Source organism: Balaenoptera acutorostrata, chromosome 10, assembly GCF_949987535.1.
Source record: "Balaenoptera acutorostrata chromosome 10, mBalAcu1.1, whole genome shotgun sequence".
Taxonomy (NCBI): Eukaryota; Metazoa; Chordata; class Mammalia; order Artiodactyla; family Balaenopteridae; genus Balaenoptera; species Balaenoptera acutorostrata.
Genome location: NC_080073.1, coordinates 78,678,767 through 78,706,007, shown reverse-complemented (window position 1 = coordinate 78,706,007; position 27,241 = coordinate 78,678,767). Strand labels below are relative to the sequence as shown.

Genomic DNA, 27,241 nt, shown 5'->3' with positions numbered 1-27,241 from the left:
TTCTATCATAGGTCCTTGTGATAAAATGCTGTATTCCTGAATGTTTATTCGTGGAGTTCTTTTTCCACTGTATTATTTGGTAATCTCTATGAACAATTTCAACCTTTGTTTAATCATTTGATCACAATTAGCCTCATGCCATGCTTGGAGGATAGTACTTCTCTTTTTAGGGACTAGCTAGAGGTTTATGTCATTTCAAGTCATTCGCTGTAAGATTTCAGCCACCAGGTGGCACTGAAGTGTTTAATTTATACAAATCAATCATTTTCACTGTTGGTTTGCCAAGTTTTAAACTAATTTGCCTGTGAATTATTTATGATTATGTAGCTACAGCTACTCTATTAGCTTCCTATCACTGCTGTAACAAATTACTATAAATTCATTGGCTTAAAACAATACAATGTATTATCTCACAGTTCTGCCTGTCAGAGGTCCAAAGTGGGTCTCACTACATTCAAATCAAAGCATCAGCAGGGCTACATTCCTTCTGGAAGCTCTAAGGGAGAATTCGTTTCCTTGTGTTTTCCAGCTTTATAGAGCCTGCCTGTATCTTTTTAAATTTATTTATTTATTTATTTATTTATTTTTGGCTGTGTTGGGTCTTTGTTGCTGCGCGTAGGCTTTCTCTAGTTATGACGAGCGTGGGCTACTCTTTGTTGCGGTGCACGGGCTTCTCATTGCGGTGGCTTCTCTTGTTGCAGAGCATGGGCTCTAGGCACGCGGGTTTCAGTAGTTGTGGCTCACGGGCTTAGCTGCTCCACGGCATGTGGGATCTTCCCAGACCAGGGCTCGAACCCGTGTCCCCTGCATTGGCAGGCGGATTCTTAACCACTACACCACCAGGGAAGTCCTGCCTGTATCTTTTTAATAGTAATATCAGTATAGGAATGTCTCTCCCCGTAGAACCCTTTGTACAATCTTATTACTTTCAGCATACAGACGGCCCTAACCACTAATCCTCCATGAAGCTTAGGTTGGATCGTGGAATTAAGTGACTAAAGTAGTTCAAGAACAGAATTTATCTTCTCCGTAATTCATTACTGTGAAAATTCTTGTTATCCAGATAGAGTTCTTTGCTCTCTTGCACCAGTTTCCAGATCCAGTTTTAACTTTCATTCCTGCAGCTTTCATCCCTTGCTCTGAAACCCTGTCCCTTTTCCTATCTTGGGACAAGGCCAAACCCCTAGAAGGACGTTGGAAGGCCTCCTCTAACTCTTGCTCTTGTCTAGTGAAAGCCCTAGGTCCTTGATTCCACTTTTCCAGTCCACACCACCACCCCGCTTGCTGCAGAGTCAAAAGCGCCTCCACAGGAAAAGCAATGCACTCACATCCCATCACCAGACAGATGTAGGGATGGGGAAGGGAACGAACATTTCTCAGATGTCTACCATGTGTTAGACACGGGGGCAGGGCCTTTCATAGACATCCTCTTCTTTGCTCTCCACAATACCATAAGACATGTTTCATAGAACCATTTTATGGATGAGAAAAGTAAGAGACTCCTAGAGACTAAATGGCTTCCCCTCGTCACCCGTTAGGATGTGGAAAGGTAGAACTGAAACACACACGTCTCCAAATCCTGTCTTCTTTCCACTGGCCCACGTGGCTTATGTATAAAAGGGCATCAGAGCCTCAATCCACGCTTCCCCTACTCCAGATTCCCCAGGCCCAGAGCCTGAGATGTTCATGTCTTCTCTCCCTGAGTTTCACCATCCATTCATGTGTCTAAACAAAGGTTCTATCTACTGTCTTAAAATGTCCTCTGTATACACTTGATTGTTCCCCGTTAAATGAGTTTCAACATTCTTCATTTGTTTTATCAGCTAAGAGCTTTTCTTTGCTGGCTCATCGTATCCTGTATTGAGGACTCCTAAATCTTAGCAGAAGATTTAAGAGGAAGTTGTGGGAACGGGGCAGGATATGAGTTCCATTATCTGTTGCCTCTTTTAGTGATGCCACTTCTTGACTGACTGTTTCCCAAAGATCCTGTAACTCTTTGGAAATCAATTCCCCACTCCCAAGCAGATGTTACCTCTTGAAGAGTTGGGTTGGGAAACCAAATACCAAGTAAAAGCCACCCCTTCTGTTTGCAATGCAAACTTTTAGCCACACCTCTTCAAGGAATGAATGGGATGAGGGAAGGTGGAAAAAAATGATAAGTATCACCTGACCACCTAATGCAGGTGAAAAATGGATTTCTCAACGGAGTCACTGAGTTGTGTCCAAAGATGAGAATTACCAGGAGGGAAAAAATTCCTAGGAGAAAATTTGTCTTCAAGCTGAGTTGCTCAGGTCTAAGATATTTCTGCTTAAGGTTCATGCCTGGATGCTGGTGTCAGAAAATAAAATATTTTCATTTTTATTTCTAAAATAACAACTGGAATTGTTTTACATATATAGTGGTTTAAACAGACACACACATATACATGCATATACAAATAATAATAGCTACAAGAATATTTTTTTTTCTGTTTCACAAGCAAGGAAAGTAAGGTCCTAGGAGCTAAATTATTTTACTCAAGGTCTAAAATAGAGTAAAATAACAAGCACATTGAAAAGTCTTCTTGGGACTTCCCTGGCAGCCCAGTGGTTAGGACTCCGCACTTTCACTGCTGAGGGCCCGGGTTCGATCTCCGGTTGGGAAAGTAAGATCCCACAGGTCATGCAGCGTGGCCCAAAAAACTCCTCTTAGTTTTCTTCTGTTCCCTAGGAAACCTACCATGACTTAACTGTCTCCAAAGTAGATTCAGTATGTCCCCTGCCACCCCACCTCCCATGCCTCCCACCAACCTACCCCTGAACCTAGATCCAGCCCCTTGCCCCCAGAGGGCCCGGGACCCATGCAGAGAGATGGGTGGCTAAGCCAAAGAGCCACAGAGCAGGCCCTTGGGGGTGAAAGGGGACTGAGTCTTACTCTTGCCAACTTTGACCAAGAAGTCAGGCTTTTGCAGGTCATGAGTAGATCAAAGAGTCCATAGATCTACCCCCTTCAAGCCCAGTCACCAAATGTTCTCCTCAGTTTTTCCTCAGCAAACCTTCTCACACTGAGAGTTTAGGTGTCACTCCTGGCAAGAAGAGAAAGTCTTCCAAAGAAGCATGACTGTCCCTCCACATTCCAGCCTGCCTTCCAGCCTCCTTCTCCAGGAGCTCAGCTCTCCGGCCAGGACACAGGATGTCCACGAGGAATGGGGCAGCATAGGCAAAATGGATGAAGCGCTGGTTAACAGTCAGAATAATAGCTGGCATGTACCGATAACTTAATTTGAACCAGGCACTAGTCTATGAGTTTTGAATGTGTTGGCTCATTGAATACTGAGACCACCCTGGGAGGTATGTAGTATTATTAGCCCCATTTTACAGATGAGGAAATGGAGGCACAGAGGCATTGAGCAATTTCTTCAAGGTCACACAGTATGAAAGTTATTCCCCCAGCTTTATTTTTCTGTGCACTTTGCCTTCTCCATGCTGCTCCCTCAAGCCTAAACTTGCAATGCCCTCACTCCCCCGCCTCTAAGCTTGGTCTCTAGAATGACTCAGCCACTCTGAATTTGCAACTTTACTAGGAAAACCGTGTTGCTTCTCTCCGGGTATCTATTCTATCTGTCCCATTTCTCATTGTGGAATGAGGAGTTCTTTTAAGTGAATTTTAGGCATGAACAAATAAGTGGAAGAGATTTCAGAGGAATGGAGGAGCCGTGCTGGTGACTCTGAAATCACACTGGGTAACACAAGCTCTGCTGGGTCATATTAAAGGCCCGCCCTTCATATGAACAGCAGAGGGCGCTGTGCAGCCGTGGCCCCGTATTAAGAATGCTGTTCCCCTCCCTCTCCTGCTTCCCAGGATGGGAACCCCCAGCTAGGATCTACACATGGAGAAAACTGCCCAGTTTTCACACCTCTGCTGTCCTTCCATGGTTCCGGGACCTCCCTGTACACCTGTCCCGACCTTGTTCCTAAGAAGAATCTGACCTGAGGTCACTGGAACATGTGGAGTTTCCAACCACAAGGACCCCAAATCTGGGCAAGTCCAATTCTGGCCTCCTGCCCCCTTTCTGGCTCTTGGAATTCGGCCTGCCTCCCCAGAACCCCGTCAGTCTAAGATTCTGTGTTCTGGTTGAAGGTCTGAAATACTGCCTGTGCTCTGTGGTTGACCCCCAGCCGGGGCCGTGAGCCGGCCTTGTGCTTCCCAGACACTTGTGTCCTTGAGCTGTAATTCTGCTCTCAGCCGTGTGGTTGGAGCCCTGCTTTCTGCTGAAGGACCTTCCCGGTGCCGCCAGCTCTCCATTCTGGATGGGGAGGATCGCTGATCATGAATTTCCAGTCCTGTCCTCTGAGCTTGTTGCACCCCCAACATGGTGCCAGCCGCTGCTTCTGAGGCCTCCTGACTCCTCCTGGGTACAGAGGTAGAAAGCGGAGGACCCCAATTACTGAGAAAATTCAACAGGGCCAGGGCCACCCGCGGAGGACAGGCTGAAAGGATGCAATCCTCATCCGTCCCCCACCTCACACGTTCAAAAGTAGACGTTGAAAGTTGAAGAAATAGGTGGTGAGGATTTCTTTGGGGAGAGTTGTTGGTGAGTTTCCACCTCCTTCCTCCACTTCCTCCTGATACTGGTCGAACTTTGAGCACCCCCCTGATTCTAGTAAGTAGTGTAGTCCCTGATCTTGGCTTCTACTGGTCGTCGCCAACTTTTCGTACAGCCAACCAGGTATGCCCAGCTAGCTAGAGAGAAGACTTCAGCTACGCCTCTCTTCTCTAGAATGGTTAGACAGTATCCTCAGGATGCAGGGCCTCCTCCACCCGGCTTAGTCTAGTAAGCTTCCCAAAACAGGTCAAATGAGAACCTTAATGGAAAGATCAGCTTTACTAAATCATCTGAACTACCTCTCCTTAGTGACTATTCAAGAAATGCTATAGTGATTCTCCACCATGGAAGATCCCTGTGGAGGAGGAAATGGGCAGAAGTTGGGAGGGTTAATTTTTTAAAGTTCTACTATTTCCTCCGCTTTAATGTTCTAATATAAAAATCCAAACGTGAAGGGGATTAATTAAGAATAATATGCCAGTGTTTTCTTCTCTGTTTTCACAGCACCCCATACATGCTGGTCAATGTATAGGACAGAGCCCCCTCTCCCTCCCCTCCCTCTTCCTGGGACCATGAGCCAATGTCCACAGCACCACAACATCAGGTTTGTATAATCTGTAACCCAGGAGGTCCCTCAAAGGTTCTTCAAACTCAGAGCATCTTTGATTCCATGAGATTGTTTCAACCCTTTGCTTTGCTCCATTGCTCAGTATATGGGCCATGACTCAGAAATGAAAGGAATGTAAAAGAGGATATGCCTGTTGCCAGGTGGTGTTTAAACATAAAATCTGAGACTCATCTATATCCATGCAGAAAGGCCACAAAAGCTCTCCAAGACAAAAGCATACCAAGATTGATTGCCCTGCCCACATGCCCCTGCTACCTCTCAGGCTTCTGGCTGCCACTTTGTGACTTATTCTCCCCTTCATGGCTGCCTAATATTTGTTTCCCCCTGATTTCACCTGTGTAGAAGTATGTCTCAGAGGTTGGCTGTGAGTAGACAGCTAATTTGCCACAACTCCACCCATACCCCCTTAAGAATGATTCTGAACCCCAACTTCATTAGGGAGAGATGGACTTGTTGCTTTGTGATTCCAATCAATTGTCTTCCTTCTCAACAATGGGGTTCTCCTAAGTGTCAACACTCACTGGCAAGATGGAATTAAGGTGTGTGTAAACAGCAAGATGTATCCTGTATCAGAGCAGGTATGATGACAACATCCTCTCACTGAGGACAGAAAAAGAAGTATTCTTAAGATTTGGTCATGTAAACTGAGATGACGTAGGTTTTAAAGATGTGCGTATTTTCGTCTATGTGCTGGGCAATAAAGACGTTTCCATTCTCTGAAAGATATCCCCCTGTTTCCTTCCCACCTCCCTCCAGCATCACATAGTAGGCAATGGTGTGCTACCAGGGGGCATTGAGGGGTTTGTCACAGCTTACAAGTCAAGCTTCTCCTTGAGTTTTTAATACTCACATCTTATCCTCAACAATTCATTAATTTAGAGCCATACGTTGGGCTTAACGATGCATTCTAAATGGGGAAAAAATAACAGTGAAGTCGATGAGGAATGGCATTGACCAAAAGGCACATAGATTTATATTTATGTCTGTGCCTGACTAGAGATAAACATGTAAAAATGAAAACATGAAGTACCCAAGTTGACACAGCTACACAGAATTAAATTATCATATTTCACTGAATCTAACATTGTAAGCAACATCTTATTTTTACATCCACTAAGGAAGAAAAGGAAAAAATAACTTGCCAATTAAATCATGACTTGTCACTGACTGTACAAAACATTTCAATTTCAGAAATGTTTAGAGGTGAATAAAAAATGTCTATCTTAGAACAGATGAACTGTGGCGCTAAAAGTCACACTCAGTACTAGCTGACCATAAATTCTGACTCTCAATGCATCCAGAAAGCTTTTTATTTGTTTACTTTAAACGTAGCTCTTATTGAGAAACTGTTGGTTGAATAAATGACTTCTTTCTAATTAATATAACAATGATGGCAATTTCAGATGGTGCTTGAAAAGACAGATAGCTAGGTCAAAAGTCATCTTCAAGATCTATAAATACACAAACACTTCCATTCAAGGCAGTGTGTCTCACTGAAAAAGCCCAAAGCAAGGAGAATGCTAATTCTCACAATTAGTTGGGTGGCTTTGGGCAAATCTCACAAGTACTCTGGGCCTTACTTTCCTTACCTATGGAATGACTAGGTTGGACTAAAATCTCATTTCTAACTCTTGTCTTATTTCCCAGCTTTAGCATTTTTTAGAATTTAAGGTTCTGGGTTCATGTTGTCTCATCTCAATGGTCTAAATGTATTTAGTTGAAATACAACCGGTATGGAAACTTTTCTTTCTTTCTCTCTTTTTTTTTTTTTTTTTGGTTGCTCTGAGGGGCTTGCAGGATCTTAGTTCCCTGACCAGGGATCGAACCCAGGACCTGGGACTGAAAGCACTGAATCCTAACCACTGGACTGCCAGGGAATTCCCTGGAAACTTTTCTTGAGGTCTGTATTCCATTGACTTTAAGCTCTAGCAAGATAGTCCAAGTTTGTTGAATGAAGAAATGAATGAAGGAAAGTATGTCCTCATGATTCTGTTTGCTAACAAATCCTGAACACTAAGCTATAATATTTGTCTCATCATGACTCTGCTGAGGACGTTGACCCTCCAATATTGAGACTGAAAAGGAGAGGCTTACCTCTGCTGCTTTTGACCGCCCCTTCGGTGAAGACATCCTCATCCTCAAAGCATCTCTAATCTAAAGAAGCAATGACAGTGAAGAAATGACAACATCCCCAGGGCCCAGACCTGTGTCGTGAAACTCTGAGGCCAGCAACCCTGGTAGAAGCGGCATCAAATGGTTTAGCACGGTGCTTGGGAAATAATGAGACTTGGATAAAAGTTGAGGTTTAGTTACAACTAAATTTAGGATTAAGATTAAAATTCTGGTCATGGTTTCTATTCTTTTTCACCAGCTATGTTCAAACATAGCCTCCAATTGACTTGATAAAGAACAGGACATGAAAGAGTATAGTTGTTTCCTTTCCCCCTCAAAGCTGATGCCTTGAACCAGCCCACAAACTCAACTCTTCCGGACTGTGCTCTCTGATCAAGGCTGCTTCAATCTCCTGCTCACGTCAACTACATGGAGATCATTTACAATGAGTGAAACAAATTCAAATTACCTTGTGATCAATAATGGTTCCAAACAGCAAGATGAAGAACCCCTGTGGCAAAATTCAACAAAGTATGAGGGACATACTGTACTTTGCAGACTGTATCCCAGCTGTTATTTTAATACACTCTTCTAGATTCCTTCGAAGATACTTATCAGACATTAGAAACTTTAATTTCCACTGATTCCGATAAAAATGCATTGATGAGAATTTTCTTTGAGTGTATCTCAAAGAGAGAGGACCACCTTCATGTTTGTGCATGAGAGTTATTGATATTTACTGAATGGCTTCAGATGTAGGATAGAGTTTGCAACCTTATTAAATCTCTTTACTTTCTTCCCAAATATTAAGATAGCTGTTCTTACTCATGATGACAGTAACATGTGACATAAAATCTTGTCATTCAAAGTCACAATCAGGGAAGGTGTCTTGAGAAAAAGAAACGTATTCTAGTCTACTTTCAGTGGAAGAAATAGGCAGCTAGAGCCTCTGAGGTGGTGGAAGAAGTTTCTGCATGAAAGAAAGAGAAGGTTACAGAGACCTGTGAGGCCAGGGTCTCTTCAAGTTTAAATTATCTGGTCACCTATAAAGTCACAATAATTGACAGTCAACGCTTTTATGTGGTGGGAGTTGAGGTCCAAGAAAAATCTGGATCCTGCCATGAGAGTGAAGGGAAGCCTGGTTTCTAAGGATGGTTTCATGAAGAAGAAACACTGATCAGAAGACTGAAATTTTTAAATGTGAGTCACAGGAAAAGCTTGCTTAGAAAAATGGAGTGTGTGTAACTAAAGGGGGTTTAGAATTTTTCTTTCCATCAAGAAAATAGAAAGAGAAATGATCTGAAAAAGAAATGCAGAACAAAATTTCCTGGGGTTTAATTAAGTTGCAAAGTAAAAATAGGATGGGATCATTAGTAACCAGAGTAACTTCAAGAGTTGGGGGGATATATGTGAGTCCAAGAGCTTTTGATTTCCTGCCCCCCGCCCCAAGAAATCCTTAAGTAAAAGGTTTCTCTTTAAAGCAATGCAAAGGAAAAAGTGAAATAAATATTCTCCATAGTTACTAAAGAATTATGAGTAAGATATATAATTGAACTGAGTTGGCATTTCTTTAAAGTTGGCTTTGTTATTTTGTATCAGGTTTTGAAATAGAATAACAGGGACATGGAATACTTTGTGGCTTTATTTAAACAGTTATATTTATTTTATTTAAAGCACTGGTCAAAATTTTTTTTTGAAAATATTTTTCTGCAAAGAAGCAGATAATAAATATTTTAGGCTTTACAAGCTCTACAGCCTCTGTAGCAACTAACTCATCTTTGCCATTGTGACACAAAAGCAGCCGTAGGCAAAATGTAAACCAATGAGTAAGGCTGTATTTCAGTAAAACTATTTACAAAAACAGGCAGCAGGCCATAGTTTGCCAGCCCCTGATTTAAAACATTTTAAAAATATGAATTTGTCAAATTTTCTATTACTCATGGATATGGAAAGCAGCCTGACTAATGACAGCTTCCTGAAAATGGCTTAGTAGCCAAGATGAAGTGAAACAACTTTTAGATGGATAATCTTGTCAAACCAAGCATGTTAAGCAAGAAAAGAAAATAGAGATCATTTTAGGTCCATCCTTATCTTATAGAGGCGAGTCTGAGGACCAGAGAAAGTGACATTCCTGGGATCAACTAACATGTGTCAAGATCCACTTCTGTGAATAACAACCTACATTTATTTCACAGAGAACAGCAAGGAAGAGGTATGAGAACCCCTGACTGGTTAACACCCAAAGCGAGTGGCAAGGGGCATCCCTTCAGACTGTGAAAAATGACTATTATTTTATGGAGCACCCAAACTACTTGAGAAAAGATAAAAATTGTGCTTGTTTTGAGGCATAACATATTAAGTATAGCCTCACACATCCCTGACCAAAGACTGGTCCTCCATAAGTGAAGGTCAACTTCTTTTGACGTTGAAACTTTAGGAGGGATACAGGTAAACCAGTGAGGAGAGAAGAAAGGAGATTCCTACCCAACCAGCCTGATCATCTAAATCCAACTGGACAATCAATAGAGTGAGAGATGCCACAGATAAATGTCTCTAAGATATAGAAGGGAATGGAAGGAATATGTGGTGTTCTATATTTTTAAACCATAGCCATCTTTTATTGTAAAGCCAGAATAACAAATTATAAGATAATAATAATGTTTTATAAATAAAATATTAATTAATAATATTAATTAATAAAATAAGTCTCCCTTCTGGAACTTACCTGGAAAGCATTGAGCAGGGCAAAGATTATATGAAATATCAAGGAAGTGCCTTCTATGAGTGTAGCTATTCCAAAACCCCAGGTCAGTCCCAGAAATGGGGTGAGGGTGGCGACATTTTTGCTGATCCTTATAATAATGGCCACATCCTGAGACCTGGAACTGCCAATAGAGGGCCTCTGAGTGTTGACAGCAACAACCAAAACCACAACAAGATTCACAGCCACAATAAGCAAGGCTGGGATGGCAAATGCTAAAAGGGCTTTGGTATTGTCCCAGTTAAGCCAACAGGCACAATGTCTCATGTAGCCTTTCCCTGGCACTGTGATAGCAACTGTGGTGACAGCAATGACCAACGGGCACCCATAGCCAATGGCAAAGCCAATGGCCATCATGCAGGACTTCATCATCCTCCGGAAAACGACCAATAGTCCATAGACGATGAGCAGTGCTTGGAAGAGCATCCAGAAAAACAGAGAGAGGTAGAAAAAGTGGCTAAAAAATGTCACCACAACACACCAGTTGTAGTTCTGGGCCTTTTTGTTAAAGTTAGAGCCTAGGATGAACCACACATTGGCGGTCAGGAGCGACACAGCTATGTTCACAATGCATACATGTCGCATGTATGATATCTCCATCACAACCACTCGGAACCAAACTGTGGCTTCAATGATCAGGCAAACAATCAAGCTAAGGATGGAGATGCTGAGCCCAATGCAGGTGATATAGTCCAGGACCTTGTTGTCTACAGACATGGGGGACATGAGAATGGAAAAAGACATCAACACGTTGGTGTAGTTACACCAGCATTTCACTTTGCTGGCGGTATCCAATGTTGTTTCACAGGCATTCTCATCCCACCTCCTTTTCCTGGAGTGCCAGCCAACACACTGGGCCCTGGTATTCCGGGATTTATTGATCTTCTCAAAGGTGAATAAGATTTGCTTCAATCTTTCTGGTAAAATCACCGAAACGACCAGCCCATTTACCCGCCTGGGAAGACTGGCATTTTGCAAGTGGGCTTCTTTCAGAACAGCCCCCAAGGTGGGAAAAGCTATGCCGATGGCTTCGGGTCCATTTGGTGGCAGCTTCCACAGCTCTTGCCTGGGAACTTCTATCATTCCTAGGATACCCTCCGTTGTATTGCTCACGTTCATGGAGAAGCTGAAACTTCTCTCTGAGGTATTGTGGTTGATGTGAAGCCCTTTCGTCTGAATGAAGAGTTCATCCGTTATGTGCTCCGGTTCGTTCTGGATGCGGAATCGCCTCGCAAACCAATTCACTGACTGCAACAAATCCGAGCCAGCATTTTTGTCAGGAATGAAAGCCCAATTTGGAATGACTGCTTTGTCGAGGATGTGGTTGGCCACTTTGAAGTAGCTCTGCAGTGGAGAAAAGTGGGTATTATACTGGGGATTCACACAGTGTTGTACAAAGTTGATTTCTAAAACCTGAAATATCTAAAGATCAAATGATTTGAAATTATTTGACATATTTCTCTTCAAATGCACTGTTTATTAGAATCTCATACTAGTAGGCCTGCAGAGAGGGGAGAAAAGTAAAAGAATGTTAAAAATAAAACAAAATAAAATAAGGTAAAATGAAATGAAATAAAATAAGATAAAATGAAATAAGATAAAATGAAATGAAATAAAATAAGATGAAATGAAATAAAATGAAATGAAATAAAATAAGATAAAATGAAATAAAATAAGATTAAATAAAATAAAATAAATAAAATAAAATAAAACGAATCACAGATCAGAGTTACCTGCTTTATTATATGCCCAGGGCAGCATTTCCACACTGCAGCTTGTATAACCCAAGTTTCCCATGAGATATTAATGACTGTTTGAGAAGGAGATTGGAAGTAGATTCTATGGCAATCCAAGTTTGAGAAGTACAGCATACCATATCCTTATACCCCTCACTCTTATAAAGAGTGCCAAGGTTCATTAACACATGAAAAGTTCTAAAAAGTCCTGCCATAAGGAGACCTACTTGGCTTTGTTTAACCCAGAGTTCCTATATCTGCTGTGCTACAGATCTCTCTTTTAAAAATGGAAGCTCTGCTAAGATTTCTCAGGACAATTACATTCTACAAGAATAAAATTTGGGAAACACTAGAGTAGGAGCAGTCTTCCCCACAGCCATCACTATGTGATAGTTTCTTGAAAATAGTCAGTCTGTACAAAAACATGTATAAAAAATGTTCTAACTTCTTGAAAATTTCCATAAACTGGGATAAATCAATATGCAAAACTGAACTGAACTGTTCTGATTGCTGTGGTTATCATAGTTTTTACCCTGAAAATACATTTGAAACTATTAAAATGCAAGATTTTGAAAAAAAAATATTGTCAGTTTTTAAAATGAAATTAACAAAGAATACCTTCATTTTCTCTTGGGTAACATTATCAGACAAGTGTGTAGAAATATTTTTTAGTAACTTCACTATAAATGCAATATTTCCAGACGTGGCTTCTGATGATTTCACAACATCAATTATGCAGGCATAATCAAGTGGGCAGTTCACTTGGATGACTTGAGCTACACTCTCAATTGGCTCTGGGGCTTGGTAGTCAACAATGTGCAGAGGTATAAATGGTGCTGCCACAGAAAAGCGTGATGTGTTATTTAAGTCCTGTTTAAAAGAAAAAAAAGTTTCATTCAAAAATGATTAAGTACCTAACGTGTCAGACTAAAGGAGTTAAAGGCACAAATAATCCACATGGGAAAAACAGACAGAGAAGTAAGTGGTCCTGAAAAGTGGTTTAGATGCTGAAAAGTATGGAGAAGGTAAGTGGGCTCACAAATGGACACGAGAGTCCATCAGAATTCCCACAGGGATCAGGATGCCGAACTTTCTTATTGGAATCTGCTTTCAGGACAGTGATTTTAACTCAAATATTATAACAAGACAGTTTTCTCCAGAGATATGGAGAAATTCTAGAAACAAAATTTGTCTAATTATTTTAATTTTTTTTTTCAAGAGGAGCCACATGGAACTTCAGAGGGAAGTGGTTTTTGGAGATTGGCAGTTAAACACAGAATGCTAAGGCATTGTAATTTTTTAAAGTTTAGAGTTCACTAAATAGAAGAGGTTATTTGCTCATTTCCTCATACTTTTTACCTAGAATTTCCCAGAATATGACTTAGGATAGGCCAAAGCAATAGCTTACTTCATTTAACTCACTTTTGAATGCCACTGTCGTTGCAGGGACATCTATGTGATTACCTATGCTAAGTGACACTGCATTGATACTTCCTTTATAGAAACACTGTTGACATTTTAGGAGATGCAGAGATCAATGTGCTTCTACAGGGTTGGGGGGGCAGAAGGAAACAGTCACTAAGTGAAAGGATATAAGATAAAATATTTTAATTGAGAATTGTTGTATTCATTGGATTTCCATTCCTTCTGGGACACACATCTCTCTCTTCTTTTGGTCAAGTGATTGAAAGTATTTGAAAAAGATATCAAACTTATTTTGATTCTAGACACATTTAGTTGCTTAATTGATTAGCATAAGAGGTATGCAAATCCATCTTTATAGCTAAAATTTTAATCTCTAAGTGTTTATCATTGTATAGATAAATTTCAGATCTTTTTTTGAGAAAAGATTTTGAGAGGGAGAAATAGAGTAGGGAGAGGAGAGAGTAGCTGAGAGTTTGGGTGAGGAAGGAATAGACAAACTTGAATCTGCTCCGTAGAATTTCTCAAGTCCAGATCTGAGACTTATTGTCATGCTGAACAGAAAACATTAAAAACGCCTCTACCCCCTCCTGGGGGATTGGCTCCTGTAGAATATGCAAATAAGATGCAAATATGCAAATGAATCACCATAAAGAGTGTTTCCACAGAAAGGCTTGTACATGTTTCAGTTGATTTTTGCCACTTGTTTCCATTACAGATAAATCCTATTTCTCCACAAAAGTGCTGAACACAAGGCTGGCTGCAGTTGGAAGAAGTGGTGCAAGGTCCATGGCATTTTTCTTAAAAGGAGAAGAGAGAGAGAGAATCCTAATTAGCATTTCCTCACTCTGACTGGGGCATCTAACTCATTCTGGGGCCTTGGGGATTGCTTCCCAGAGGAGGTGACATCGACCTGGGTTCTTAGCAACAAGACCTGACAGTGAGGTTGTGAAGCTGACGTCTAGGCAGAGTGAAGAGCACGTGGAAAGCAGGGATCACAGGTCATTCATAAAGGCTGATTCAGAGTGTCTGAAGGGAGAGTGGCAAGAGATGAGGGTGGGGAGGAAAACATGTCAAGTAGTAAAGGATCTTGGATCCTGTGCTAATATGGGGGCTACCAGAAAACATGATTGGGTTTGTGTTTGAAAGATAATTAACCATAGCATGGAGCAGGAGTCAGTAAACTTTTCTGTAAAGGACCAGGTAAATAGAGTTGCCAGATAAAATACAGGTTAAGTGCCAGTTAAATATTAATTTTATTTTCAGATACAGCCAATTCCCATGATTTGCAGCAGTTAAATTCTATAGTCACTGCCACAAACACTGAATTAGCAAAAACATAACCATCGCTCCTAGGAGAAATACAAGGTTAGGTTCTTGCAAGCTTCTGCTCACAGCATTTTCATCAACCAATCAATATATCAATACATAAGCTTGTTTTGTGTTTCCATTTAACATATGTTGTTGATTCACTGACACTGAATTCACGACCAATAGCACCATAGCCCATGACAGCATATGAGCAAAGCTTATCTCACATGTGAATTCTCTCCACAAGGCACATCATAACCTTCTTAGGAACGCTAAACAGCACTTCAGAACTATATCTGGGGACCATTTTAAGCAGTGAAATCACCAACAAAAAGCACAAAAAGCAAAACATGTGGCACTACATAGGCCACAAAAAGAACACTTGTTTATAGTAGGAGAGCTGAAACAAGAAGGCCAAGGGCCACCTCGTTCAGCTGTGAACAAGCACCTTGGCCAACTCAATTTTTCTGCTATTCTGTGCATGTCTGTGAATGATTCAGAAAGCAGTGTGAGTATTGATTTGGGGGTTGCAAATAAATTTCTATGAGTAAGAGAAGTTGCAGATACAGAATCCATAAATAAAGAAGACTGACTAAAAATGTTCAGTAAAACAATGGATAATTTTTTCGTATACGTACGATCCATGAAAGATTATTCATGGTTTACCTGAAATTTAAATTTCACCGCACTTCCTATGTTTTTATTTGCTAAATATGTCAAGGCTAGCCAGAGAGTAAATATTTTCAGCTTTGTGGGCCATATGGTCTGTCATAACTACTCAGCTCTGCTTTTGTAGCATGAAAGCAGTCAAAGACAATATGTAAATAATTGGGCATGGCTGTGTTTCAATAAAACTTTATTTATAAAAACTGGTGGTGGCCTAATTTGGGCCATGAATAGAGTGCATTGACTTGATGAAGCTGTTGAAGTATTCCCAGGAAGAATTGCCTTCAGATAGTGACAGTGCAATGGAAAGAAGCAGATGATGCTGAGAGCTATTAAGGTATTGAAATAAATACGATGAAGTGCCTTATCGGCTGTGAGTCAGAGGCTGCACTGATATTTATGGTTTGGACAGCTCTGTGGATGACTCCATTTATGGAGAAAGGAAACAAGTGGTTTTGCATCCTTCTTTGACATCTACCCAAGTGTATCAATTTTGCAATTTATTTAAGCTGAATGCTTCTCAATTTCTTCATTCATAACTATAGTTTGGAGGTAATGCCATAGTCTTGTTGCAAACATTGAATGAGGCGGCATCTTGTGCAGCACTTAGATCAATGTTGTCATAAATGCTCAATGAATATTAGCTACCTTTCTCTCCTCTTTCCTTTCTTAACTCCACATCTGTGTAGAGATGTATTTGCCACCAGAAATGTACTTGGCCGTGACTGTGCAGAGCCCTGTTATCACTACTATGTGGGTGAGAACCACATGATTTCACTATCTTACTACTCATGATGCCTCCATAGTTTATTTTTCCCTTCTCGAGAGTGACCAGTCTTGCCAACACAATACCTCTTATATCACTTCAATAGACCTCTCGGCCTCAGAGTGTTACATACATTTAAGCATCCTGAAAATATTATTGAATGAAGGAATGAAAGACTCCTGTCCTCTTCCCTCTTATGCCTCTTGTTAGCTCGTTAGTTCACACAGATTTCCCTTTTGAGTTTTAAAAGGGACTCTTGTCTACTATTCTAGAACAACTGTGAATATTTGCCAACTTGCTTCATTGACTATGCCATGGATAATAGTATAATTATTTTTTAAAAGTCTATCAATGTCAGTAAACATTAAGAATTTATTAAAGATTGTTATTCTATGTGAAAGGTTGTGGTCTGGGGACAAGCTTGCAATACCCATGCCCTTCCTTTATTCTGCCCTGTCTTCAAACGGAAGAAAACTATTCTATAGCCACACACCTTGCATCCTTTCAGTCTTGGGTTTTCCTTCAGGACCTTGAAGTTTATCTCCATCCTGTAAAACATAAATTCCCAAACATCTTCTTTACTGTGGGCCTCTCCTCTCTCATCTCAACTTAGAGGCTCTATGTGGACATGAAAAGAAAATGTATTCAGGACTAGGAAGAAGACTGCAGCTGATATGGCAGGAACTTGCTGAAGGAAATAGGCGTGTGAGCACCGACTGAGAACATGCTGCCCCCTGATGAAGGTTAGATACTTGGCAGTGGTCACTTGAGCTCTGAAGGTCAGTGGATTGGATACAACTTTTGGAAAGTTTAAGTATCCTTGGAGAACACAGTGATGACAATTATAGCACTAAGCTGTTCTCTGCCTGTACTAACTGAAACTGTGAAATGAAACTAATATGGTCCACCCGATACTGTGGACCCTCAGAGAGGAAGAAGTGAGCAAGTACTAGGAGTGAGTGCTAGGTTGCAATAATAGAATCACAAACTCTCTGTAGCTATGAAGGACTACAAAGATCTAAAAGAAAAAAAAAAAAAAACTACTCTCCATGTTATAGGTAAGGAAATTAAGGACTCAGAGAAGTGAAGCAACTTGTGCAACTAACAAGCAAAGTTAAGGTTTGAACCTAAATTGCTCAGCTGCCAGGCTAGTGGTTCCTCCTCTCATCAGCTGCCTGTCTACATACCCCGTGGCTTGCAAGGAGGTTTTTCTGTAATACTGTTGCACCCTGTCACAACAATACTGTACTGTTTTTTTCTTTATTCCTCTCTTTAGAAAGCTGCCATCAGTAAGGGGAAAATCATAGTCATCTGAAAATTTCTTTTAAATGACACGTTATTTATCATAACTCTAGTCATCTCAAAGAACTGACTGATTTCTAATGGGACCACGTAAGAATGGATCAAACTTACTTTTATGTGGGTCTTGGATCTAGGATGAGAACATTCTGTGTCCAGAAATAACATTAAACAGTAAATCGTGATTGCCTGGGACTTCATTTTCACACATGAGGCTCTTCACCTGCAATATACAACAAAGTTGGATCCAGCTGAAGGTGAGGACAGCACATAACACTACAATACTTAGCCAACCAACCAACCACTTAGTCCTCAGCAAACATAAATTTCCTTACGCTCTAATGGAGACGAACTCACTCTGATCCCCTTAGGCTCATGGGGAAAACTGTGACCAGGAAGCAGACAAAACTCACTGATCTTGGCTCAAAGCCTTCCCGGTTGGAGTCAAGACTAAGAGGGACTTTCACAGCTCCACTGAGTCTTCTGCTGAGATGACAATCCACGGGCACTTACAAGAAGGCTTCCAAATTGTCTCTCAGTTTAAAATTGTCTTTGAGTTCCTAAGTATGGAGGTTCCTTAAAAAACTAAAAATAGAACTACCATATGACCCAGCAATCCCACTACTGGGCATATACCCTGAGAAAACCATAATTCAAAAAGAGTCACGTACCACAATGTTCATTGCAGCTCTATTTACAATAGCCAGGACAGGGAAGCAACCTAAGTGTCCATCGACAGATGGATGGATAAAGATGATGTGGGACATATATACAATGGACTATTACTCAGCCATAAAAAGAAACGAAATTGAGTTATTTGTAGTGAGGTGGATGGACCTGGAGTCTGTCATACAGAGTGAAGTAAGTCAGAAAGAGAAAAACAAATAACGTATGCTAACACATATATATGGAATCTAAAAAAAAAAAAAAAAAAGGTCATGAAGAACCTAAGGGCAAGATGGGAATAAAGACGCAGACCTACGAGAGAATGGACTTGAGGACATGGGGAGGGGGAAGGGTAAGCTGGGACAAAGTGAGAGAGTGGCATGGACATATATACACTACCAAACGTAAAATAGATAGCTAGTGGGAAGCAATCGCATAGCACAGGGAGATCAGCTCAGTGCTTTGTGACCAGCTAAAAGGATAGGATAGGGAGGGAGACGCAAGAGGGAAGAGATATGGGGATATATGTATATGTATAACTGATTCACTTTGTTATAAAGCAGAAACTAACACACCATTGTAAAGCAATTATACTCCAATAAAAATGTTAAGAAAAAAATAAATTAATAAATAAACAAAGCACCCATGAAGAAAAAGTTAAAAAAAAATTGTCTTTGAGTTCCTAACCAATGAACAGGAGGAAAGTATTTTGACTTACTTACACCATCATCTTGTAAACCAAATCTGATCAGGGGAAAGGGAACATGGCAGAATGACAGGCAAAGTGTGGTAATGGATTTGCATAGGTGTTGAGATATACGTGCGGAATTCACGATCTGACAGTGTGGGTAGAAAGAAGTTCTCACATATGCAACCACATGGTGGATGGGCACACTAGGGAATTTGCAATATTACTATTGTTTAGGATATATATTTACATATATTTATTTATGTATTTATTTGGCTGCGCCAGGTCTAAGTTGCAGCACGCAGGATCTAGTTTCCTGGCCAGGGATCGAACCTGGGCCCCCTGCATTGGGAGCTCGGAGTCTTAACCACTGGACCACCAAGGAAGTTCCCTAGGATATATTTTTAACTGATCCTTATAAAGGGAAATAACAGAAGAACCAGTGTGAGCTGTCTTAAAAGTATCCTTATGTTTCACATATACATGCAGCTTTCAATAATTTTTGACCCTAACACAGTAAGGAACAGATCTTACATTGTGACTCAGTGTGTACAGACAAAAATATGTATGTATATAGCGATCCATGTATAAAACTAAAAAAACATATAATTTTTATATTTTAAAAACTTATATGTTAAAATACTATTCTTCCTACCTGCAAGCAAGACAATCTGATAAATCCATGATTTTTATCTTGTATTCCACTTTATTCTATCTGACATTCTCTCAAAAATTGGTTGCCACCCACTAAACTGAATTTGCAACCCTCTAATGGATGGTAACCTGCAATTTGAAAACCAGAAATATAGAGTATGATTCATTATCATTGTCAAGTTGAAAATTATTCACTTCTTCTGCTAAATTGGTCATATTGATCCTTTCTCTTTGCTATTCTTCACAATTCTATTGCAGTCCCCTTCCCCAGGTACATATATCAGGGAGAAAAGATGTCTACATTCAGGACCAAATAATAGGACTGATGGGTAAGTGCAATTCTCCTCCACCTGGAGAACTTCACATTTATAAATAATAACGCCTGCTATCTAAGGCTTCAGGAGAAGGGCCACTCTTATTCTCCATTGTTTTCATTATAAGAACTTTGCTTAAAGCTAATCTTGCTGGAAGAAAGTCAAGCGTTTGGCATAGTGATGTGATGTGATGTGATTTATGGAGTCCAAAAATGTTCTGCAACCAATGCTAGGGCCTCTAAGTCCACAGTCCCTAAAAATGTTCAAAGAGTATTTAATCCAATAGCCATGGCATTTTCTGTAGATCATTATGTTCTTTGTGGAACATTATGAAATAATGATACATTTCATGTATTCATATAAACTAAGAAAAATTTTACTAGCAGAAATATATATATGCAATATGAAATCATAAGCATGAGCATAAGAATCACAAATGTTGAACTGAACACAACTGGCTAGTTTGGGGTTAATTTGCTACTTGATCATTCACGTTATTATAGTCTGGTGTATGTAACCCACATACCACTTGGCATGATAATTATATGGTAAATTTCCTTCAGTTACTACAAATGCTGGGGAGAGACTATTTAATGGTATAACCCAAGAGGAGTCATAGCATTCTTATTTTTGCCCAGTTTGACTGGTGGGGATTAGTCAGATGGATAGATGTTTTCAAGTTAGCGTCAGTTGGGTTGTTTTTCTTCTCACCAGAAAGAGTTGAATGGGATCCCTCCCATCCCAGAGTTCAGATGTCGGCTGAGGCCAAAAGCCAGAGTGCTCTGCAGAGCAGAGAATGAGGAAAGCTTAAGAGCGTGGAGAATGAGGAATTTAAAAAATAAAAAGAAGCATTGCCAGCATAATCCTTAATCAGAAGTTGATATTATGTAGAACAGAATGGAGGAAGCACGCTTTCTTAGATTAACGATTGATAAAGACAATAATTAGAGTGAACTTTGAGTTTTGCATAATTCCAAACTGAAAAATTTCTGCAAGTACAGATAAAATGCCTCTTCAAGACGTAGCACAATGTCTACATACAGTAAGATTCTCCTTGAGTTTTTAATACTCACATCTTATCCTCAACGATTCATCAATTTAGATCCATTGGCTGGGCTTAACGATGCATTCTAAATGGGGAAAAAATAACAGTGAAGTCAATGAGGAATGACATTGACCAAAATGCACATAGATTTATATTCATATCTATGCCTGACTAGAGACAAATGTGTAAAAATGAAAACATGAAGGAAAGTACCCAAATTGACACCATTACACAGAATTAAATTACCGTATTTCACTGAACCCAACATTGTAAGCAACATTATTATTTTTATGTCCACTAAGAAAGAAAAGGAAAAGAACTTGCCAATGAAACCATGACATGCCACTAACTGTACAATACATTCCAATTTCAAAAATGTTCAGAGGTGAATAAAAAATGCCTATCATAGAGCTAATGAACTGTGGCACTAAAAGTCACACTCAGTACTAGCTGACCATAAATTCTGACTCTCAATGTGTCCAGAAAGCTTTTTGTTTATTTTAAAAGTAGCTCTTATTGAGAAACTGTTGGTTGAATAAATGACCTCCTTCTAATTAATATAACAATGATGGCAATTTCAGTTGGTGCTTGAAAAGACAGATAGCTAGGCCAAAATTCATCTTCAAGATCTATAAATACACAGATACTTGAATTCAAGGGAGTGTGGTTCACTGAAAAAGTCCAAAGCAAGGAGAATACTAATTCTCATGATTTGTTGGGTGGCTTTGGGCAAATCTCACATGTACTCTGGGTCTCCTTACTTATGAAAATGACTAGGTTGGACTAAAATCTCATTTCTAATGCATGTCTTATTTCCCAGTTCTGGCATTTTATGAATCTATGGTTCTGGGTTCATACTGTTTCATCTCAATGGTCCAAATGTCAAGTTGAAATACAACCGATATGGAAAATTCTTTCAAGCGTTATATTTATATAATTTAATCCCTGAAAATATAGCAGTCAGCTCTCTTGAGCCAGTACAAGCCAGCTCCAGCACAGCACGGCCTCATGCCTGCCCCAGGGTCTCGCCTTCACCCAGACCCTGCTCTCAGCTTCTCACTGTCCCATCGGCACTGGCATTTAGATGGCAGTACCGATGAACGAGGAAAAGAAACCTAGGTTTTGAATGAGGAAAAGAGAACAAAGACACAAAATCTAAACATAAACTAAATTGTCTAGAACAGCATCAGCAACACACAGGCAGTGCTGAAAGGAAAAGCTTTCAGATGTGAACGTAACCAAAGCCAGCTCACCTGGACACTCACCTGGACGAGGCGTTTACTAGTTCCTCGCGAAGTGTGGCCGGAGTCCATGCCAGGTCCTATCCTACATGGAGAATCCAGAGTTATTCTCTGTCCAGGACGCTTAAATTACCTTTATACCATGTACTGACTTCTGGTTCTACAGAGTGTTCAGCTTATCAATGAAATCGTGTGTCTTTATAAAATCCCTAATTCTACAAACCCCCTGGAGATGGTGGCAGAAAAACACTTTGTTGGGAAGAACTGTCACTGGCTATTTAAATCAAGATCCTAATACCCAGCTGGGGGGAAATGAAAAGAGTAAGCAGTAATCCTGACAGAGTAACGCTGCAAAAATGCATATTTATCCTGGGATACGCACATTATCCACCACCTGTTTGGCAACAATTTGTCCCAGGCACCAAAAGGTAAAGAAAAAAAGGGTGGAAGAAAAACAACACTGAAGACATTTGTATAAAATGTTCTATGAATTCAGGAAATCTGCCTGCTTTACTCTTAGTGGGCAAACAATTTGGTGTCTATTGGATTTGGCCAAGGCATCATGTCCTGACGTGGTTTTCTGTGGATCACTGGTCTCATAAAAGACTAAGGGGTTCCATGGTCAGATCAGTTTGGGAAACATTGTGTACCAGTACCACCAACACCCCCGCCCCCCCCCCCCCCACACATACATTCATTTGCATAGCAAAGTTCTGAGAGTTCTTGAAGTGACAAGACTGTCACACAGGTTTTACCAAATTTACTTGATCATCAAAAGTGCTTTGGGAGAGTTGAAGGCTGCTATCCAAAGACAGTATGCTATTTTGGAACATATTAATCTCTCCAGATTCAGGCTTCACATGCCTTTGTTGGACCCTACCCCATGCCAGTCTTGTGCTAACACCTTCCTGGGAGCTCCTTTCATTCACTCACATAGTGATCCAAAGTAGCCCAGCAGAGAGTAATAGTCCTGGCCTTAGTGCATCCTGAAAGAAGGCAGCAGTGGGCAGGCAATCTTTAATCCGTGAAACATGTAAGAATTATCCTGAAACTTGACATGACGCTCAGAGTAGAGCTGGAGGGAAGACAGGCACCTATGCATGGCAGTCAGAAGTATAGGATGACCACAAGGGAGGGCAAGACAGACTCAGAAATGGAGAATAAAAAAGAGGAAAAGAAACAAGATGCAAAAGAACTCTCACCTGAGGCTCTCTGTGGTAATTAAGTAAATAAATAGCTGTCTGACATTTACAAAGAAACTCCCTCCAACTTGTACACTAGTCATCCAATAAAGGCATGCCGCATCTTATGCCCAAAGTATCTGAAAGAAGACTTATTTCAGAGACAAAAGCAACAAGCAATCTGGAATGGCAGCTTCTCAGGAACTGAAGAAGTTCCAATCACTCCTCCTTATTTCCACAACCCGCCTCTCTTTGTGCATCCTCACAAATGTGTGAATTACCTCCTACCATACACTTCTGTTTTTCATTTAATAATAAGCAGCTATTCTAGGTAGCTGAATGGAAGCCAGTCTCCCTGCTCTAACATGGTGATCATGTCAAAGAGAGAGAGAGAAAATAGTGTTTGCTGGCTTCAGAGGCTTAAAGGAAAATATAGCTACACCCAAAAGTCCCAGAGGGGCTGTGTCTCAGGATTTAGCTCTGTGGAGAATTCACAGCAATGAGTACCTTCCATACCACTGCCTGTGCTCTGAGACCTGATGAAAAGGGGTCAGCAGAGCACTGGGCTTAGGGCTTTTAGTCCCAGAGCCCCAGAGAAAGTAGGCTGCACTTAGTGGAAAAATCATTTTATCATTAACTAGGAGGTGGACACAGAAGGACATTTCTCTGTCTCCAGCATCCAGCAGAGCATAAGATGTATAATAGACACTCAGTAAACATTTGTTGGATACATGAATAAAGGTGTGAATGATGCCAGCTTCTGAAGTTTTTGTTTTAAAATCACAAGGCAACTTTCCTATTTTAGGAGAGCAGATGAGCATATTTGTAACGCTAGATCATTTTGGAACCTGGTAAATTAAGTAGAAATGCACCCAGCCTAATGGACCTCCTCTTTATTATACTACATCCTTATGTAAAAAAGGATTGTGAGGTCTCATCTAGATTCAGCAGGAAACAGCGTCCCGCCAGATTAGTGATGTCTGCCACAGGCATGACAGTGCAAGTGTCTTTCCACACTGTCTCCACAAAGTCGGAAATCACAAAACATTGCTTCCCTGGACAGAGCCAGAAGATGCTGGCTGTTCTTAAACTCCGTCTTCTGTTTGTCCCATCTTTGTACCTGGAGCTGAGTTTCTGAGTTGGAATTCAAAAATACAGTTAGGCTTCCTGGGTCCTGGAACATATTTCTGATACTAGATGCTAGGTGGAGTTGGGGCAGATGACTCACGCAGACTGAGGCCCTCCCCACCTGTCTGAGCACGCTGAGTAAGGGCTCGTATCAGGACTCTCAAAGAAAATAATAGGAAATACATCCTGGGAACCATAACCACAGTCAAGCAGAAAGGAATGCATGGAAAAGTATGACCTCTCAAACCTCTTCATGCAAAACCCTCTGAGGTGAGCTGGATGGGAATGCTTGTAAACAAAGTGGATACTTCCCCAAAGTGTCCTGCTCCATTGAACTTCACCCCAAGGTGAGAGGGAGGACCTATTCTCACTCGTTTGCTAATCTGTTAGACAGCACCTCACGGTATACTCCTTGGCCAATCCCACTGATGGAAAGGACCAATCCAGAAAGGTTAACTGGAGGGTGAGGAACTTAAGAGTTAGGTGACCCACATTTTGGAGGGGGGGTGTGTGTGTGTGTCTTTTGCTCCCCTCAGCCTAATTTCCTGTCTACCTCACTAGTGTAATTAGGACAGATTATACAGCCAGATGGCCCAACAAGTTGCTTGTGTGTTTCTGGCCTCGATAATAGAATGTATTCAGTCTCTCTTACGGGTTCTCCCTTGCCATGAGTGAGCTGTTTCATAAAGAGCCTTGGGGGAAAAGAAAGATACGAAAGATCTTCTGTAATCAGAAACATCTCGTCCTCGGTTATTTTAGATGGCATCCAGCCAGTGTCTTTGTAGCTCAATATCTACTCTGAGAATTGCAGTCTGGATTCAAATTCTGATAAGTTTGAATAATCACATCATCTCAGAGTTGGAAAGCTTCCAGCATCTCACCAACTATCTTGATACTTATATGATGTTAAAGAAATTGATATGACAGGCAACTGCCCTGCTCCATGAAGAAAGCTCTCTGGAGGGCTGACACTAAAAAAAAACATAGCATCTTAAGATGCACACTTTAGAGCTCCCACAATTGTCCTCAGAGTTTAAGGAATATAGACCATCAAATGGCATAATATTGGCCACTCAAAATGAGGGGAGATAAGTTTCAGCAGTAAGTGGAGGAAATGTTTCCCTTTAAGTTGATATAAGGACAGCTTTGTCAACCCCACTAAAAGAAGAAACTATTAAAGCATGCTTCATAAAACAAAATCTAGCTTTACACTCAGCCTGAAGGAAGGGATTGAAAGCTAGTTTGCTCATGCAATTTATCAAGTAAGGGGGACTATTGGAGAACAGAGAATCTAATTGCCTAACAAAGGGCCTTGCATTTTCACCCCTAGAAGTGAGCAATTTAGAGCCTGACAAATGACTTTTTAAAGAAAAACAAATGTAAAAGAGACTGAGGAAATACTCCAAACTGGAGTTAGCCAATCTCTAAATAATGGTAGGGAAGGTCCCTGCAGAAGCAAGCATTCCAGAAAATAGCATCATAAATCACACATTTCCCCCATTCTGGAATATGTCTAACAACAATCCTGCCTTCAGTAGGAAAAGGTGTTGTCATGGCGTGTGTACTCACAGCATCCAGGAGACCCAGCAGCCCAGCAGGAGGGTCGACGCTGGGCTCCCCACCACTATGCCCCACCATCACCGTGCTGGCTCCGGAACCTCCCAAGGTCCCCATCAGTGGCTGGGATCTGTCTTCTCCATATTTGAAAGGAAGTCCAGGAGGCCCCGGTGTAAACCAGCCGCCGTGGTGAGAAGCCGATGGGAGAACTGTAAACCTTCCCTGAGTTTCAAGGCTTGCGTAAGTCTGTGATTCATTGCCCAGTGGGTCCGTCAAACACGTCTAAGAGAAATTACAGGTTTCTCTCGTCTGAGGCAAATCCATTAAAATGAGTCACTTGTTTGTCTTTTCATTCCTCCTCTCTATCTCAGATGATCACACGAGACTCTGCTGTCCCTACTGCACTGGGGTAATTAGAACGCAGGGGGTAAAATGCCAGGTTGTGTCACTGTTGTTGATTTTAAAAGGCGACCACATTTTTGCCTGTGCTGACGTTGAACTTGGAAAACACTGACTAGGACACTGATTAGTACATCGTGATCCAATCCCTACCTGAACACCAGAGATATTTTTGTTTTATTTTTTAATGACTGGCCCAAGGAGTTCTTACTGAGCCTCTACCTTGGTGCACAGCCGTGGGGAATTCAGATATAGAATTCCACTTGAGGGAAAATTCCCTTGATCTGACTTGGGACAGGGTAGCCAGTTGGATTGTCCTTCTCATCCCCAGATAGTCCCACACATCCCAATTCTAGTGTCTCCCATTTACTACCTACCTTCCTGGCCCCCCAAATCCAAGGCAAACCTCCATTTGAATATTACCAGAGGAGATGTTGGCATGAAGGAGAAATAAGTGAAAGGAGTTTTGTTACGTCTTTTGTAGTCATGAGGCTCAAGGAGGCGACGCTGTGGAAATAGTTCATTCCATTTTGGTCACTAGTTAAGTACTGTGTCATTTGGAAATCAAAAAAGCCAGTATCATCAAGCCTTTGGTTGTGTCATCAAAGGACTTTATTAAACATATTCTATGTGCAAAGCACCTTGCTCTGCTCTTTGGACATACAAACGTGAGTGACATAGTGAAGAACAAGAGTAATTCTGTCCCCAAAGGTTTACAGTCTTATCTGGGAAAGAAAATACATGCACACAAAAAAGCTAAAAGTAAATAAACAATATCACACAGTGAATACTGACTATAGAGTGAATGGCACAGATGATAAATATTGTAGGAAATCAGTGGGGAGAATCAGCACTTCTGGTTGGACAGGTCAGGGAAGACTTCACAGAGAAGGCAAAAAGTGATGCAGAGCTCAGAGTGCCCTGAATATATGTACACTCTCTGACATACACTGTTTCCAGGGCAGGGAACCATATATCACAACTCTGGAAACATTGAATGAAAAGATCCTTCCGCATATTTTGCTGGCTGGTGGTCCTGATGAAAGAGACTGAATCCAACACTTAACACTTTCATTTAGCT

General features: G+C 40.9%; 1 protein-coding gene across 2 annotated transcripts; it reads right to left on the bottom strand.

Annotated features, from left to right (window-relative positions):
- Positions 1–2,815: 2,815 nt before the first annotated feature.
- On the bottom strand, positions 2,816–25,978 carry ADGRF4 (adhesion G protein-coupled receptor F4). Of its 2 annotated transcripts, XM_007193849.2 has the most exons (12): positions 25,774–25,978; positions 21,920–21,980; positions 20,683–20,739; positions 17,402–17,510; positions 16,482–16,536; positions 13,894–14,045; positions 12,442–12,693; positions 10,052–11,431; positions 7,796–7,837; positions 7,309–7,368; positions 6,065–6,121; positions 2,816–4,391 (listed from the first exon to the last, which is right to left on the bottom strand). In XM_007193849.2, the coding sequence occupies exons 4-11, from the start codon at positions 17,486–17,488 to the stop codon at positions 6,074–6,076; spliced, it is 2,076 nt and encodes a 691-aa protein (XP_007193911.2). In that variant the 5' UTR covers positions 17,489–17,510; positions 20,683–20,739; positions 21,920–21,980; positions 25,774–25,978; the 3' UTR covers positions 2,816–4,391; positions 6,065–6,073. The 2 variants fall into 2 exon arrangements, with proteins under 2 accessions (XP_007193911.2, XP_057411169.1); XM_057555186.1 differs by lacking the exon at positions 6,065–6,121 and having other exon boundaries at positions 21,908–21,980.
- Between the last annotated feature and the right edge of the window lie 1,263 nt (positions 25,979–27,241).

Excerpts from the sequence above, each read along its gene's own strand:
- ADGRF4 (XM_057555186.1), bottom strand. The coding sequence starts at position 17,488 with ATGAAGTCCCAGGCAATCACGATTTACTGTTTAATGTTATTTCTGGAC. Across the intron at positions 16,537-17,401 it reads GATCCAAGACCCACATAAAA|GATGGAGATAAACTTCAAGG; the intron begins GTAAGTTTGATC and ends TATGTTTTACAG. Across the intron at positions 12,694-13,893 it reads CTGTGGAAACACTCTTTATG|GACTTAAATAACACATCACG; the intron begins GTGATTCATTTG and ends TCTTTTAAACAG.